Source organism: Lissotriton vulgaris, chromosome 3_1, assembly GCF_964263255.1.
Source record: "Lissotriton vulgaris chromosome 3_1, aLisVul1.2, whole genome shotgun sequence".
Classification (NCBI taxonomy): Eukaryota; Metazoa; Chordata; class Amphibia; order Caudata; family Salamandridae; genus Lissotriton; species Lissotriton vulgaris.
The window spans coordinates 1,528,150,220-1,528,169,062 of NC_141689.1; the positions used below are offsets into that span (position 1 = coordinate 1,528,150,220).

The 18,843-nt window shown below is 46.8% G+C and overlaps 1 protein-coding gene across 1 annotated transcript in view; it reads left to right on the forward strand.

Moving 5' to 3' along the window:
• Nucleotides 1-18,480, forward strand: part of LOC147728131 (THAP domain-containing protein 1-like) — a 55,259-nt gene extending 36,779 nt beyond the window's left edge. Inside the window, exon 3 of the mRNA XM_086962015.1 lies at nucleotides 13,804-18,480. Coding sequence (XP_086818141.1) covers nucleotides 13,804-14,553 — 750 coding nt within the window. The 3' untranslated portion in view covers nucleotides 14,554-18,480. The remainder of the gene's footprint in view (nucleotides 1-13,803) is intronic.
• Nucleotides 18,481-18,843: the final 363 nt, after the last annotated feature.

Sequence of the window (18,843 nt, forward strand, 5' to 3'; positions counted from 1 at the left end):
ATGTAACAAGGGGTGTCCTGGTGGGAGGTTACAAAATGAGACAAGGCGGTACTAAGGATGGACTACTAAGCCTATTGACCAATGAGAAGCCACAGTTTACAAACCACAATGACACAAGCCAATGAAAAATATGGCCGAGCAGAGTGGGCAGAGCTTCAAGTCTATACCTGATTACAGCATGGCTTGCAGAGCAGCGCATGCGCTGCCCAGGCTCGACCTAATGAGGACTCGCGCCCTGAAATTAAGGTATGCCTAAAAAATCCGAAATTATTTTGCTCATCCACTCATGCACTTCAGGAGTAGACTTCTGCACCAAGAAAAGAATTCTCATTCCTGTACTACATTCAGGTTGGGCCATGCACAGAGAAACAGGAGTAGATCTTGCAAGTGATGAATCCCATAGAAAATCCAAGTAATGAATTTAGGTAAGAACAGAAACGTACTTGTGCACTCTGAGGGGTTATAACCTATGTCATAACTAAACTGAAGCTCCAGGATGTAGATTTGAAGCAAAACCAAAGAGTCTCAAGAGCAATATGAAGTTCTTGCTGCTAAAGCAGGAGAAAAAGGTGCATCAATATGCAGTTGGAGGTTAGGAAGTGTACACACACTTGCAAGACTCTAAGGCACTTAGTAGCTGACTTGAAGAAAGTATCCACCAATAACTATTTGTATTAAACAGACGCCTCATTTGCAGGTCTGGGGTTCAATGGTGGTATACACTTGCAATCATAGGAGTAGTCCTGCTGGAATAAAGTATGACATTGCTGTAAAGCTGTATGACAAACGTAGCTGGGGCAGTGAACCAGTGCTCTTCTTTGATCCTTCTCCTTGGTATTTAAAATTATAACCAATTTTTGGAGAACAGTGGAGACCAGAAAACAGAATGTTAGAGAGTGCTCATTCTTCTATGAGATGTGTCGGAACTGGCCCTTCTTGCAGGATTATCCCCAAACTTTTTGCTTCTCCCTCCCCTATTTTTCCTGACCTGTGGCTGTTGGCAATAGGACTCTCGGCACTTTACCACTGCTGATCAATGCTAAAGTGCATATGCTCTATGTGTAAATTGTATTATGATTGGTTATCCATGATTGGCATATTAGGGTCACCAAGAAGTCCCTAGTAAAATGGACAGAGTGTGCAAGGGCTGGTGATAACAAATGCTACTAGTGGGCCTGCAGCACTGATTGTGCCACCCACATGAGTAGCCCTAAAATGGTGCCTCAGGACGGCCACCGCAGTGCCTGTGTGCAGTCTGTGAACTGCCATGTCCTCCTGGTCAGTCTCCCCACTGACCAGGCCTAACCCTTCCCTTTCTGTACACATTGGTCACCCCTATGGAAGGCCCAAGGTACCCCCTTGGGCAGGGTGCTGTGTATGTGAAAGGTAGAGCATATACTTGTGCAGGTGATATGCTCTGGTAGTGAATAGACGGCTAAAGAACGGTGATGGATTAAACCCAGATCTCTTGACTGGGTGTGGGTGTCTGATTGATTCAGAAGCTCCGTCCATCACCAACCCTTTTTGTACCGCTTTTGGCCACCATAAGTGTGGCAGGGTATACTCAGACGTGAGTCCCTTGCTCACTTTGCCACTGGATTCAAGCAAGCCGGGCTGAAGAAGGCTGGAATGCCAGAAACCGGTCCTCGGAATCTTGTTTCCGGTCCAGGGAAGACATGGCTAAGCAGTTCGGGTGGAGAAGTGTGGCTCACTGGTTAGAGGCGGCAGACCCGTAAGCAGAGGACGGCCCGGGACCAGGGTTCGATTCCCGACGCGGCAGGGTCGTGGACCAGGGTCAGCGGACTCGATAATTCTCTCCTCGGTGCCTACTCTAGTCAGAAACCACACTCGGCAACTCTGGGCATCAGCTTGCCTCATCTTCACAACGGCCCCCCCAGACTGCCGGGGATGCTTGGTCGCACCTTAGAGATACCCATCAGGGACCATCTCTCAGGGTGAGCCAGGACGGGTTCCCCAGCGGTCGAAGCGTGGAGATACTCCTCCGGGAGTCGATTCCTAGCGCTATATAAACCCGCAATTAAATTAAATTAAATTAAACTGTTCCCATGAGGCACAGGGTCAGACTGATTTGCATATGGCCATGTCTGAACTGGGGTGGCAGTGTGGGCTAAAGAACGGTGATGGATTAAACCCAGATCTCTTGACTGGGTGTGGGTGTCTGATTGATTTTTAATGACTTTTAGGAAAGGTCGTTTTTAAATCCTGTGTTTGAGAACAGCACTTTTCGAAAGTTGCTGTTCTCTTGTCTGACCTTACTGTGTCCCTTGGCCTGTTTGGGAATTGACTGTCTGGTTTGTGAGTGACAGGGGCTGGGTGGCTCCCAGGGTCTGAGTGGGCCATCCCTGGGCTGAATAGCTCCATCTGCATCTAGAGTGATGGGAGGGGATAGCACCTGGGCCTAAATAGGGCTGTGCCTGCCTTCCACAATGCTGGCTCCACCTCCTGCTGGGCGGCTGACGACCCTGCCCCTTTCTCTGAAAGGAAAGGATAGGCCAGGAAAACAAAGTGCTCCAGGAACACACAGAACTGGTTCAGACCGGGCTCAGAGCCCTCCTGCACAAAGGGATCAAAGACTTTTAGGGGTAGAAGTACAGGACCCCTGACTACAGAAAATTAGATCATCCTGGAATCAAGAAGGAACCTCTTCCAAGGAGAAAGTTGAAACTGAAGAAGGAAGACTCTCCTGCTGTTGCTCTGCTGGACTGACCTGCTGTTGCTTTGCTGCCAAGGAGAGGGGAAGGACTTTGCTTGGTGCTGTGTCCCCCTTGCTTGAAGGAATCACCAAGGGCCTGAGAATGTAAATGTAAATGTGTTTCGATTTATATAGCGCAACACTTTAACCCAGGGGTCTCAAGGCGCTTGCTTAGGGAACCCGTCCTGGTATTCCCCTGTGAGATACCCCGGCCGGGTATCCACAAGGTGAAAGCCAGGCATCCCGCCGCGAGGGGCCGTAGTGGAGATTAAGCAAGCTATTGCCCAGAGTCGCAGAGTGTGACCCCGTGAGTCGAGTAGGCACCGGAGCGAGAATTGTCGACTCCGTGGAATTTTGAGCCCGAGACCCGCCGAGGCGGGGAATCGAACCCTGGTCCACGGCCGATCTCAGCTTCCGGGTCTGCCGCCTCTAACCACTGAGCCACGCTTCTCCACAAGAAGAGAAGAGAAGAGCTGGCTCCCTGTTTTTGAAGTCCCAGGAACAAAAGGACTTCGCCCCCAGCTTCCCTGAACTCTGCTGAGAGAGTTCTGTCCTTCCTAGAGTGCTTGGCCCAGTTGTGGTGCCTCTGGAAGTTGTACCTGTGTTGGGAAGCTGGAAACCAAGCTTTTAAAGACTTTGCTACAGGAAAGTTATCGCATCGCTCGCTTGCGGAGCGCATCCCTGACAGTGCGAGGAAATTCCTGCCACTACGAAGGTCGAGATCGTCGCAGCGTCTGTCGCCGCTGCCAGAGCTGTTGCATCCTTCGTTTGCGGGACGCGCCAGACCGGTGCAGGAAGATTACCATCGCTTCAAGTGTCGTTGCAGAGCCTGTCTTAGCTGGGTGAGCTTGCGGACCGCATCACGTTGCTGCGAGTGTCGTCGCAGAAGCCATCGCATCGAGGAGCTGCGAGAGAGAGATCACCTCTGGTCCACGCATCGTGGCCCCGGAGATCGTCGCAACTCCAAAGATCATCGCATCGTGCCTTTGCGAGAGAAAACTCAAGCAGTTCTGCAGGAGCTTTAGATGCCCCATGAAGCACCGCTCCAAGAAGGAGGAGCTACAGAAGGCCTTAAAGGCCTGGTGGGAGACCAAAGAGGCTGGGGAGACAGATGGTGCAAAAGAGGATGAGGATGCACAAAGGGATGGTTTCAGGTCACAAGATCTGCCTGTGTCCAGAGCAGCCCCAAGGGCTAGCAGCAACCATTCCGCTGAAAGTTTTTCCCCAGAGGAGTTGGAGGAAAACCAAAGGGCTAGAGATCATAATTTAGAAATGTTGAGGCTTGAATTGGAGCTGGAGCAAATGGAGAGAGAAATGGCGGCGGAGGAGAGCAAGAATTGAAAATGACCTTGGCCCATTAATTAAGAATGAGGGAGCTTGGTTCGGAGCTCGAGAGGCTTGAGGCCATGAGTGTCTCAGCTGCAGAAGAAACATGGGCAGCTCAAGAGGTGAGCTTTGCTGAGTTGGAAGTGGAGTCCAGCTCAGAAGGTGGCAGCAAGATTATAGTTTCCAGTGCTGAGAGAAAGGTACAAACACCCAGAGATGTGGCGCCTGACTTGAGGGAGGGGGTCGACAAACACCAAGGGGTTCAGGTTTATGATGTAGTTCCAGTGCAGTGCAGTGTTCCTAAAGTAGATTGGGGGACTGGCACAGGGGACCATATTCCTAGTGGTGGGAGGGACACTCTACTGATTCTAGATGAGAGGGGTTCCCCCATGGTAGAAACCTTGGTGTGTGAGCGTGAAGACCAGCCAGAAGAGTGTGGGTTGTGTGACAGAGACAGTAGTACACTGTCTTGCCAGTCTCAGGAGAGTGGTGTGGGGTACTTGTGTGAGGCACTGGAGGGTGAGGCCAAGGGTAGCTAGGTTAACAACTGTGGGGGGCTGTGTAATTCATTTGTTGGAGAGCATATTTTAAGTCCCTGTTTTCCAGAGCTATGCCAACACCCGGTGGAGTGTGACCTCTTGGTGGATTCCAGAGAGTCTGAGGAGGCATTGGGGAGTGATCCTAAAAGGAGTGGCACAGATATCTTCCAGACCTGTGAGGTGGAAGAGGTACATACGGTGTAGCCCAGTTAGGCCCCAGTATAGTGGGAGGAGTGTAGGGGCTCATGTCCGGTCTCAGTGAAGGAGTGAGTGTGGGACGGTGTGTCTCACGCTGCCCGAAACCCAGTCTCAGGGCCTTGAAGGTTCCTTAAGGGAACGCCAGGTTGGGGGCCTAGAAAGTGCTAGTAGGCCATTTGAGGAGGATCTCCTAGTGTCAGGAGACCCTGGAGCCGCTGTAAACAGAGCTCCGGTGGTTCTGGTGTCTGGCAGTGCCACTTCAGTTGGGAGGGTGCAGGAGTCCGGACTGAGGGGTGAGAGGGGGAAGGAGTCCCTAGGGGGAGAACCAGTGGGTCAGGGACCAGCCAGAAGGACTGAGTCTCCCAGGAGTGACCATGGTGATACCACTTCTGTCCGGGGGGATCTTTGAGCACTGTCAGGTGGACAGGGGTCATGAGATCTGCGCCAGGTGGACTGTCACGGGACACGTGAGTCATGTGTCTCCCTCAAGGGGGCACTGTGTGAGTCCCCAGAAGTCCTGGCGTGCCAGGAGACTAGGTTAAGGATCTGCCTGACCTGGAAGGAAGGACATCTGTAACCAGTGTCCTGACCAGTTTTGCTTCCAGGGTACCCCTCCAGTAGGGAGTGTGAAGCTCTCTGGAAGGGGGTACAGAGGGAGGGAGCCCTCGCCTCTGACCCCGGTGCAACCTGAGGGGTTAAACCCTGTGTTGGGTGACCAGTTGCTGGACGGAGGTCCTGAACTGGTAGGAGAGTCGTGTTCTGAGGGCGCCTCTCCTGGGAGGAGAGTGCAGGAACTCAGAAGGCGGGGTAGGGAGAGGAGAGCCTCACCCGTGACCCCTAGTCCGCCAGAGGGTACAGACCCTGGGCTGGCGGGCCAGTGTCAGGATGCCCTACCTGACTTTGCGAGAGGGAGAGTGGAAGGAAGGTGCCAGGCACCTGGGGCTACTGCCCCCCACTCTCTGACGCCACCGAGGTTAGAGAGGCCTGACGGGCATGTGGCCTGGCTCTCATCACTGACAGCTGTCAGTGGCCACTGTGGCTGGTTGTCCTGGTGGACAGGGTTGCCCCTTGAAGGAGGGCAGGAATCTCACCCTTGGGGTGGACTGGGCCACACCATCGTGTTGGGCCAGGTAGGTACTGTGTACCAGTGTGGGCACATCAGTGAGTGAAGTCCTGGTGTGCCGGGCAAGTGTTCGACCTCAGGGGTTGGTCCCTGGGTTGGTAAGCCAGGTTCAGGTGTTGTCTGACCTGGGGGCTTTGGAGCCTAGGGTTGAGGGCCAGGCCCGGGGTGTCACCCGACCTGGAATACCAGTTGCAGGATAGACCCCATGGAATGGTGGGTGAATGGTGCCGGATACCTGCAACAGGTTCCCTGACTATTCTCGAAGGGGGTACCGCTCCAGGTGGGAGGGTACAGATCCCCAGCACAGCCACAGCCTCCTGTCCAGCCTCCGGATAAAGGTCGGGGACTGGTGGGTCAGTGCCAGGATGTCAGACCTGACCTGACAGGAGGAAGAGTGGACAAAGGGTGCCAAGCACCTGGGGCTTCTGCCTCCCACCCTCTGACGCCACAAGGGTTTGAGAGCCCTGAGAGGCATAAGGCCTGGGTCTCAAAATGCGATTCCTTAAATACAATCGCAATTTGAGAACTTGCAATTAATTGAGGATTTTCAAATTGCGAGGGCCTTGACCCTTGATGCATTGCAAAAGCTAATTTTGCGATCCCAAACAGCCGATTTTTGCGAATCGCACCGTTTGCGATAGCAAAAAGCTTTGATGCATGTGCCAGTTGAATTCTACAGAGACAGGTTCTCTACAGACACTTATTTTCCTCTAGCAGTATATGGTCTATTCAAATCTTAGAACGGAGCACTGGATTCCTCTCTGCGCCCGGTCGTTCTGCTACTAATAGTTTCCCCATTTCATTGTTACTATGTCACACAAAAGCAATAAAATCAAAGGCCACCAAAAAGACAGAAGGGCACACGCACTGCACAATTTTAATTTAGAATCACCCAATGTAAACTGGCCAAGTCAAACAACTTTACGGAGGCCATAGATAGAGCTGCAGGTTTAGAAAGCCCTGCCTCTTTACAACATCCCTACCCTCCCAGGTCACTTCACAAAGAATATGGAGTACTGAAATAACTCCACAAAAAAACAAGGCCCAAAACTACAAGTGGTGACAACAAAGAGAATCTAATGACAGACAAGGTTCAGGTACTACTTTAGCGAAGGAAAAACACAGAAGTGATGGATATGAGCAGTACAACAGAAACTTTGCTGTGGAGTGTGAACAGGTAAATTCTAGCGTTTAGCGTAGTATCTTATCAAATGACTCCAGGACATTGCCACTGAAACGCAGAGTAGAGAAGAGAGGGTTCATGGGAACGCCCAACCGAGATATTTAAACTGCAGAGTAAGCCTTTCATCAGAACTATGTAGAAATATGTTACTTTTTACTGAAGATAAAGGAAAAACAGAACATTGATACATAAAGCACGAATCAAAACTTACAACTTGTGCCCCTGTGTTGGTATTTAAATCCCATATGAAAGCTTTCAGAGCTGCAAATAAGGTCACTGATGTGAGCCGGTTTTAATGTTAACTGTTGTATTAAGCATCACAATATGGAAATTTTTAAAGTAAAGTATCCCTACTATGTTTTTTCAACTGAAATATGTTTAAGCTGTCATCAACATTTACAAAGCATGTGAGACGGTCATAAGAAAGTAGAAAATAAAAGGGTGAGCAATAAATAAGGTGGTGCAGAGTAAAGAGTGTCCCAACTGCAACATGTGAGTGGCCATCTAATATCGTTCATGGTGAAGTTAGGTTTCCCAATATGCTTTTAAGCAACTAGCTACTCGTCTGAGGAGAGAAAATAAAATATGCACAATACGCTTAATGGCAAATGACACTGTTTGCCCACTTGCAAAACGTACATCAAGTGTGTAAACATACTCCACCATGGAACGGCTGCCATTTACCAATGCACACTGCAACACCGTATTTCCGACACGCAAACTAGTACATTGAGCTCTTGCTATTCTTATGCCTAGACCACCTTTAGTAGGTTTATATGTTAACGTTATTGGCCTCAAAGCAATTTTCACGTTGGCTATGCCTTTGTTTTTTAATTCTGATGAACACGAGTATGTGTGTCGACTTCATGAGGTACTAAAAGTTCATCTCAGTAGTGAACGAGATGCCCACGATCCTAATGTGAGGGCTAGAATCCAGGAGGGGCTCTTATGAGGCCATACTCTTGTATAACCGCACAATTATTTGCGGACTGGTGTGGTCAGTGACCAGGGCAGCTGACTTCGGAGCACAGGGTTCACGGTTTATCCTCGGCTCTGGCAACAGCTCAGCTCAGCACCATATGACTCTGGACAATAGCTCACTTAATTTCCACGACAGCCCCCAGCGCCTTGAGACCCATAAGGGTGAGTAGTTCGCACTTTACTTTACAAATACGGATTTACATATATATATATTTTTTTAATATAACGCCTGAAACAACTGCATATAATTATTTTTTTCCGGGCGTGTTCTCCAGAGCCTTAAGCACCTGCTGGATAAATTCATTCATAGGTGTTGCAACCTCACTGCGTTTTTTGCGCAAATTCCACTTTAAGAAAATTACGAGTGGAGCCTTTCTTCCTCAGCTCGTGATACAGAAATCATTGTTCTACAGCTACAAGAAAATACTATTTCAGTTTGCAAGATTTGATCCAAAATGAGGAACAGGATCCACGCAGGTCTAGCTGTAATGGTAAAAGCACTGTTTGCTTTATACAAACTATTCTACTTTACGAAGAAGCGTATGCGATTAAAAACACAATAAACACTGAAATTCTACAGGATTCCAGAAAAAAAGCCTCTAGCTGGTGCTCAAGTGTCTACATCTACAGTTGAGAGCCGAATAAAACAAGCATTTACAATGCAATGGTCTCAGCATTATTAAAGGTAGAGCTATTGGCATTGCTCATGGCATTTTTTTCCATTTTATTTAAAAAGCATAAATAAATGGCATTGTCATTTTCTATGGCAATATGTGAGCATTAGAGAGTAGTAGAGAGTATTCGCGGACACAGAGCCACACACACACAGACAGAGCCGCACACACACAGACAAAGCCACGCACACACACACAGACAGAGCTACGCACACACACTGACAGAGTCACGCGCACACACAGACAGAGCCACACTCACACACACAGACAGAGCCACACACACACACACACAGAGAGCCATGCACACACACACAGCCACGCACACACACAGACAGAACCACGCACACACACAGACCGAGCCACGCACAAACACAGACACAGCGCGCACACACACAGACAGAGCTGCACATACACACAGACAGAGCCACACACACAGAGACACGCACGCACACACACAGACAGAGCCACACACACACACACCGAGAGCCACGCACACACACAGACACACACAGAGCCACGCACACACACAGAGCCACGCACACACACAGACAGAGGTGCGCACACACAGACAGAGGTGCGCACACACACACAGAGGTGCGCACACACACAGAGCCGCGCGCTCACACACACACACATACACACTGCTGTGTGCTCACACACACACACACAGAGCCGCGCGCACACGCACGCAGAGCCGCGCGCACACGCACGCACACACACACACACACACGCACACACACACACACACACACACACACACACACACACAGAGCTGCGCACATACACACACAGACAGAGCCGCACACAAACACACAGACAGAGCCACGCAGACACACACAGACAGAGCCACGCAGACACACACAGACCGAGCCACGCAGACACACACAGACCGAGCCACGCACACACACACAGACAGAGCCACGCACACACACAGACAGAGACAAAGACAGAGCCACACACAACGTAATGGTGACGCCGACTTCGCGCCCCCTGATCCCAGTACTCACGATGGCGACGCTGGCCTTGAGCAGGTTGCGGTTTTCTTCCTGCAGGGCTTTGCACTTGATCTTGTAGGTTTCTAGCTCGATCTTGAGGACCTTGTTCTCCTGCTGCAGAGACGCCAGCCGGTTGCTGAGCTCCTCCAGGCGGAAGGGCAAGATAAATACCTGAAGACCTCCTGAAAGCAGAAAGTTAAGCTGCCAGTGATTTCAGGTGGTGGGCACCAGTTTACATTTTTTATCTCCGTGACTGGCCTGGACATGTTGGTGGCTGCCAGATCAAGTGCAAGGTACTGCTGCTTTGCATACGGTTTTAGGAGTGAAGAGGGCTGGTGGTTGACTACACTGTGCGCGGTGAGACTGCTGATGATAAACTCAGTTACCCTCACACAAGGACAGTGTCCCGTTCTATCCCAGGGTGCAATGGCCCGGGGACTCCCTTCATTCAGGCAGGCCTTGGCAGAAGGCTCCTCCTCGTTTGTTTCTGTTCCTTTCGCTTTCATTTTCGCTTGAGCTGTCACTCACTCTGGTGTCAGCACAGAGGGGGGCTTCGGACGGTTCTGTCAGCCCGGGCCATGTCTGGAGCGGCCTCCGTTGGACACGCTTTAGGGACCAGTCCGGGGCGTGGACCTGGAGTGGACACGGGGCCTGTGCAGTTAAGACCCGATTGGTCACTGGAGGTGAGCAGCCCTTGGCCCCTACACTCTCGATGGGCATTAGTGGAGCCTCTGGAGCCCTGCTCACCACAGGAGGAGAGGAGGGATCCTTAAGATGCTGTGCAGCCCGGGCAGCAGAGGACAGGCCATGCGCGGCGCCTCCTAACGTAGGACTACCGGGGTGGGGGGGGGTGGGAGGGGGCGGCACCGTCCGGGAGCTTACCGTGTCGCGGCGCTGCTGCAGCCGCGCCCCGTCCTCTCGAGCCAGCCGCCGGGACTGAGAGCGGCCCCGGTCGGAGGGCGCGGGACACGTCGATTTATGCTGCCACCAAAGATGTTTATATCACAGTGTTGTAACAACAACCGGCTATGTTAAATAAATAAATAACAAATTAGAGAAATCAAGCATGAGGCCTAAATCTATTGGAACAAAATGGGTGAATTAGGATGAAAAGAGTACAGTTAAAAAGTAAGCACGATGTTACATGATCACAATACCTTTTGCGGCAGCGGCGTACAAGAAATGGCTGCCACAAAGCTCCGACATTTTCGGAATCGGGGGGGTGTTTTTTGTTCAGTGACTGATGACATCACAGATAGAAAGAACGCAAAAAACACGCCCCCGAATCCGAAAAAGACGAGGACTAAAAGGAGTGATGCCCCTCACCTCCAATGGCTGGCCTCCGTTTAGGAAGCCAGCCAATGGAGAAGAGGGGCGGGTTAATGCCCCACTCTAGGAGACATTAATTCTCTGACCGAGACTGTGCAAGCGCAGCCTACTGTCCTCGACCTAAAAAGTTATATGGCTAATGTGCGAAGGCTCACGCAAGGGAAGTTTGGAGATGTGATGTGCCAACCATATGCCACAGAAGTGTGAAATATTTAGCAGAAGAAAGAATACAATTCGGCACAAACGAAAGTTGCCAAGCGTAAAGATGTCTGTGATTACTGGTGGAAGGGTAGCAAGACAATGCATGTACTTCTAAGTCTAAACGTGCACAGGCCCCATGTGAGTCTGTAAAGTACATTAAAACATGCATAACAATCAGCCACACTATCTGGTAAAACGTGGTCTGAAATCAACACTACTCTTTCAATACTAGCATATGCCTGACTCCCCGCTCGCTTTCAACTAAAGTTGAGGCCGCACACTCCCCGTCCGAGCCCTGTGTACTCCAGGCTCTGCCCTGTAACGGCTCACACAGTGTTTGTGCAGCTAGACTCCCCCGGGCTCACAAGGCCCCCACTCTTCCCTTAGGCTGGAAGAAGCATGTTCTTGTCACTTCAATCAGCTGCTCCACTGGCTCCTCCCCTTTCCATTCTCCCGGGTAGTACCAGGCTATCCAATCAGAGAACTCGTTCAGACCCTAGCCCTCACCCTCGAGAGAGACTTGGCCCAAGTACCAGATACCATTCAGCAAAGTAGAATGGGGTAGGGGTCAGCGCCTTGCGACCCTCATCGGTGAGTAGTGCTACAAATGATTGATTGAGGGGTCGGGACCCATTTCCTGAACAGTGTGAACTCGACCTCACCCAGACTCAATGGTAACTGGCACAACGTAAGAACATCAGCCAACAGGTCTCCCCCTGAATTTATAGCCGACACCCAAACAACCAATACAGAATTGTAAAGAAATATTTGAAGTTTTAGACCGCTTCGGAGTCTCTTTCTTAGCTCACTCACAAAAGGTAAACCAAACACAAGGTCACACAATAAATATCTTGTTACAGCAACCGTTTCGGGGATTAAGTGCAGGCTGAAAGGTCTTAAAAAAACACAAGCAGTTTCAATATAATAACTCTTGCTTTTGAGAGCGTTTAAGCGATTAGCATTGTAAATGACAATGCCTTTTATTTGTGTGTTTTAAACCCAACACATGTATAAAAAGCATTGTTATTTTTAAAGCCAATAACTCGAAGTCTTGCCAATCCGAGTGCACTTTAATGTTGGCCGCGCCCCGTTCGCTAGACTTCTCACGGTATTCAGGTTACAGTGAGCACCATCCAAACAAAGGGGCGTGGCCACCATTATAGTGAAAACGCATGTAGTGCGTTTTCACCTAAAGTAAAAATAAAATAATTGAGGAAGGTTTGTGCTGCCGCTGAAGTGAAGTGGCCCACGCTATTAATGAATAAAATAAATAAGCGCGGCCGCTAATGTTGAAACCGCCGCCTGTAAATTAAATAAATAAATAAGCGCGGCCACTATACTGAAAGCGGGTGACACCGTAAATTGAATATTTGAATAAGTGTGGCCACTATAGTTAAAGCGGACCGTGTAGTAAATGAAAAAAATAAATAATTCAGTAGTAAGAGTGGGGCGTGCTGCGGTGTCGTGGGTGGAATAGGGGAAGAGCATTAAGGGAAGTAGTGCTCACCAAGTTATAAAGCAGAGCATGTAACAACACCAGTAAAAGGTCCAGTCCTTATGTGCGGTAACTAAAGGAGACAAGGCGGTACCAAGGAGGGACTAACAAGCCTCATAATTTAATTTAATTTTACTGAGTTTTATATAGCGCGGACTTGACCCAAATCAGGTATCCGAGCACTTTACACAGCACCAGTTGAATTACATGAGGACACATTTATTTTTGTTAGGCACGGATAATGAATGGGAAGCCAGCGTTCAGGAACGACTATAGCAATAGCCAATTAAAAATATGGGCAGAGAGTGGGCGGGGCTTCAAAGCCGTACTCTACTACTGCATGCCTCGCGGCAGCGCATGCGCTGCCCAGGCGCGGCCTAAAAACAAAGATGAAGAAAAGGAAGACAAGATTGGTTATGGTTTTCCTTAATAGGTATCTTCATTCACCCTATCAGAATTTTTCCCGAAGATTCCTAGTACAGAATTGCGACATATTAATGCCTTTAACACTAGAAGGACAGATGTTAAGACAAAGTCATAGTAAAATATCTTTTACTTTGTAAAACAATTAAGATGTTGATTAGACTCCTTGCTGACTCTGTCAGTCAGTGTTTTAAGCCTGATTGTGTGAGTTATATTAAGTTTTGTTGTTGGGGAGGAGGAGCAGGTATACTGTAGTTTTTGCACCACTTATTTGTAAAAGCTAAATGTTTGGATGTACTGGGCTAGAAAGAACTGTTTCTGTGTTGCAAGTGTGGCAGCAAAGTTGTCTTTCTTTGAATCATGATTAACATCTGACCTAAATTCTCGTCTTTAGGAACACTTGTATGTCCGGACCTCAATCTCTTTTTGCTGTTGTTTCTCAGCATCTTCCTCAAAGAGCTTGCACATAGGAGTTTTTTAAATTAAAGTAAACCAACAAAGAAAATGTGCATTGCGGCAGAGGTCCTTATGCCAGAATTATCCTATATTGCTAGATATATTATATTCCCTGCAAAATAAAAATGTTCATGTTGATATGTACAAGCATATTTTGCTATTTGCAGGTTGCTGTTCCTCAAGATACAAAAACCAAGAAGACAACATCTGTTTCTGAAAGCAAGTTAGAGGCAGAGTCCAATGACATTCAAACTGAAAACAGTCACTGTGAAGACCATGATGTATCAATTTCCTGTTGTGCAGGTAACAAAGACTCGTCAGCTCTATCCACCTGCACGTCTACCGATGTTCTGGCTAGCAAGCCAGCAAGCATTTACGACGGCAAGCCAGACACTGATTCTCCTATTGGTGCTGCAGCAAACCTTCAAACAATACTCCATCGCTGTGAGGACCATACCTACTACCTACAAAGCTTATCGGCCGCCAAAAGGAAAATCGAGGTTTTAGAGCGTAGGCTGGAGGCAGCAAATAAGAAAATCAAACTGTGTCAGCAAAGCGAACGGAGGGTGAACACAAAGTGCACCAAACTGAAGAACTTGGTGGATGATCTGAAAAAGAGAAATCTAGGTGTTTCAGAAGAGTCTGCGATGCAAGTCATAGAAAAGAAATTGGACGGTGTATCTTTAGGTATATTCCGGAATGAAATGAGTAACCATTCGAAGGACCCTCATGGGCATCGCTACAGTGATCGCCTTATTGAGTTCTGTCTCACTTTATACTCCTATTCCCCTCAAGCATATGAATATGTAAGACAGCATTTGGCAATTCCTCATCCTCATACGTTACGGAAATGGAATGATACTTCTGATGGGGATCCTCTCTGTAAGCCTGAAAGCAACTCTCATTCTCCAGAGTAGAGGAGTTGTATTACATCATGCAGCTTCCATTTTACACAGCACTTGGAGAGTGCTTTGCTTCTGTGGATTATGATTCAAATAAAATGCTGCTCAGTATTTTCTTTTCTTTATTCCTTCATGATACTGATGTACCTGTTATTGTTTTCTACTCAAATCTGAATTAATGTGTATGGTTTCATTTTTTTACATGTATTTTTTTATTCAGATATTTCTTTCCTGTTCTTTTTTAGATGCTTCGAAGTGCTCACATGCAGTAAGTTTATTCACATGAGAGTTTGGTGCCTGTTTATGCATAGCATTACTTTGATCAATATGACAGGGTCTCGATAAACTACTCCTCTATGTTGCGTTATGACCGAGTGGGAGAGATTTATAGTTAAAAGGACCAGGACAAAAGCTGCAGTTCTGAAATTGTTGGAGACCATCTAGCAGCAAGGTGAATTTTCTTACCAGCATTTTTTTTTATCATAAGCTTTATTAGCCTTTGCATCAATGTGATTCTGAGTCACTTATGGCTTGCGTTGATTATTGATCCTCTCTCCAACTTCTCTGCTTGCTGTTTTCATCTTTCACAAGCTGTCTGCTGCCATTGGATACAACACCTTCCACAGGTCTTTGAAGTGTAGGGGTATCCTTGTATTTGTCTGGCAGGGAATCAGCTGAATTCCACAGTCACTCAAAGGCTTTGAGGGGCAATTCCAGCAACCCCGGGGGCTCTCAAACCTTCAAGTCCTTTAATCCCGCCTAAAGAAATATTTTATTAATATTCATAATTGGTTTCTCTTGCCCTGCTTGTACCACCTGCCTTTGTTCTGCCTTGGCACCTGAAGAAGAGAGCACCAGAGGTGCACAAAATGGAATCAGAATGTCTACTACTGGAAATGCATGTCTTAGGGCTCTGTGAATCCACATGCGCAGACTCTGAAATAGCTGTTGCGGTGGGGCAGTTTATTCCTGTTTGAAACGTTTCTCCATTGGTGAGACCAATGTCAGGCTGTATGCCTGCCACGAAAGCACCTTCATATGCCACAGTAGGGACTGCTTGTTGACCAAGTGCTGGAGAGGGAAGGACAGGTATGAGTGGATAAAGAGTACAATGAAAAACTGTACTTTCTTAATAGATGGAGTGTGCAGGAAAACGAATATTTATACAGTGAAGGCAAAGGGGTTAGGTTGTAGTAGAAGCCATGTTTTTGTGGTAGTCAGATGGGATACAGCATAGATCAGGTATTCTTTTATGGAGGTTGGCATGGTGCTGGTAGAGCTGTGCATTTCTGTAAGCGGTAGTTCACTACAGTACAAGTACTTTTGTGGGTTGTAGCAGGGACCAGTTGTATTGGTTTGGTTTATAGCATAGAAGAACCGCAGGATAGCCTGCGTCTTTTTTTCCTAGACAGGACTGGACGTAAAGATAAAAGGTCATTTTCTGGAGTTGGCCTAGAACGCCTCTGCAGTTTTTAGGGGGTGAAGGAGTGACCGTTGTTTTGTGCATGTGTGAGAGAGATGTGTTTGCATGTAGGTTAAGGGGGTGCACGATAGAACAAGTATTTATGTTGCGTGACAGGTGTAATGTAGGAGGCACCATGGTAACGTGTACGTGCTTGAGGGAAATGTGTACAAAATATTGGTGTGTTAATTGGAAAAGGCGGTTCAGGAGAGACCATGAGCCTGTGAGGGAACCTTAAATTTGAAGCCATTGAGGACACCCTTAACTGCATTGTATGGACTCAGGAACTCGGGCATAGGACCTTTGCAAATCTTAGTTTCCATCCCCATGTGCTGTATTATAGAGTTCATTCAGCGCCTTGAGACCCTAACGAGTGAGTAGTCTCTCTACAAGAAACTTGATTGATTGATCTGCTCCCTATCTTTGCCATCCTCAACCTATCATGCAAATTGACATGCTTATTATCAGGGGAGTCTTGAGTGCTGATCAAAGTAAAAGTGGCTCAATCATCTCATAAGATGTACTTAAAACTTTACTCATTGTAACGAGATGTTATTCTCCAAGAATGAATATTTGGATTATGACTTCCAAGTACACTGTACTGGTCTTGTTATTCCCAGACATGGGACTGCATTTATTCCCTTGCACAGTACAGAATGATTTGTAAAGTGTTGAATTTAGGAAATATACCTTGCTTGTTACAAAAATGTATTATTATCTGTGTGGACTTGTGAGTTGCCCATAGTTAGACAACCCTGTCTAGAATTTCACTAAGCAAAAAAGAGAAGCAGTCAGATTCTTTAAAAACAGGATCAGAAATCTTCATCCTTAGGTTTACTTCTAAGGCTGGTTGCAGATTTAAATATTTTTTAATTCGCAAAGGTTCCCAAAAGTATCTGGAAAGCTGCAACAGTCGCAGTAGAAAATTGAAAATTGGCAATTACGTTATTGCATAGGCATATCTGCATGCTTAATCTCACATAGTGTACAGTTCCGCACCTGCAATTCACCACTTTACTTCACAGGGAAAAGTTCACCTGGTGACTCAACAATTTTGGTTGTCTTTCCTTCCGATTATTTCCATTGAAAAGGATTTAAAGATCGTCATCAAAAGTGAGAAGGGGCATAGAAAACGTTGTGAATATCGACTTACAAGAACGTTTCTGTAGGCCACATGCATCAAAAGAAAAAACGGTCGCAAACGGGCAGATTCTCAGAATCTGCCCCTTTGCGACCGGTATTTTTGCATTTGGGATGCATCATCCCAAATGCAAAAATCGCAATTTAAGTAATCTCTAAATTGCGATTACTTAAATTGCAATTGCATTTAAGGATTCGCAAAATTGAGATTGCTTAAATGCAATGCATTAAAGTCTAAAAATTAGCGATTTCGCTAATAGGAGTCGCAAATTACCATCGATTTGTACTTGATGGTAATTTGCAAAAACTTTGAAAAATGTGCTTTTTTCAAAGTTCCATTTTACACACACACATGCCCTTGGGGCATGTGTGTGTGCAACATGTACTCATATGCCAATTTCAGGGGTGCAACAGGGTATCCTTTTGGAACCCTTGCACCCTTGAAATTGCATGCGCAATTTGAAAGTACCTATTGGGTACTTGCAAATTGCGAATGCAATTCCCATTCATTCCTATGGACCTCTAGGCTCATAGGAATTAATGGGAAGACATTCCTTAGTTGCGAATCACAATTTGCGAGTCGCAATTAAGGAATGTTTAGAAATCGCAATTTTTTTCAGCGATTTCTAAATGCATAGGCTTCTGCGATTACTTAATAATCACAATTAAGGAATCGCAGAAGCCTACCTTGATGCAGGTGCCCCTGTGTGTTGACACACTTTCAGAGCGTTACCATCCCTTTGACACGCCCCTGGTAGAAGATTAACTCACTGGAATATATGTATGTGAATTTTATCTTTTTACGAATGTGAAACCACGTTTTGCGTACGGCAGACTTGGAATTACACTCCTGAAAAGGCATTGCACCTATAAATTGAACCCGCAAATGGCTTTCTGAATTGGGTCACGTTTTCACGCCCTTTTCTTTTAAAACATGGAGCAATGTACCCTTTTCTCGTTGTCTGCCACCTCTGTTGCACTGTTCGCAGAGGATATCATTTTTTTAAGCAGATGAGATTTTGTAGATTTCATTATACATGAAATGCTTAAACAATGTCCCAGCTGGTCTCTCCCTCTTTTATTATTGTTGTGACTTAAAAAAACATTTGGGTTTATTTTATTGTAATTTACAATAGAAAGTAACTGTTTTTCTACTTTTTATTCTACTTGGCATGCTTCCTGTCCATGTTTTGTTACATTTTTTTAGTGTAAATTTGGTTTATTAGCTCTTTTGAGCTTTACATTTCTAAATGTGTTGATTTATATTTTTTACATATGACTACCACATTGTATTAATTATTAAGGTAGTTGTCTTTTGTACAGTGTGCCACTTGCCTTTGTAAAACGATATTTGCACTACAGAACTATTGAAAATAAATTCATTAAAACACGGAGGTGCATTATTTTCTTCTGTCAAGATGTGTCTAGTTTTTTTTTTTTACATTTTTTATTTCAAAGTAGTTTTTTTATTCTGGTACAGCATACTACATGTCTGAATCTCAGGTATCCTCCATTAGATTATTGGTGACTGGCATTCCTGCGCCTTTCACCGCGCACCATGTTTTCGTAAAATCGCTTGGTCTGCAGTCTGTCTTTCTACTGGGTGCCAGATGTGCCTAGTAGGTGTATCTTGTAGGAAAACAGGAGTGTGACCCATAAATGAATCGGGATTAAGGTTCAAAGGTATAAAGATAAAACAATAT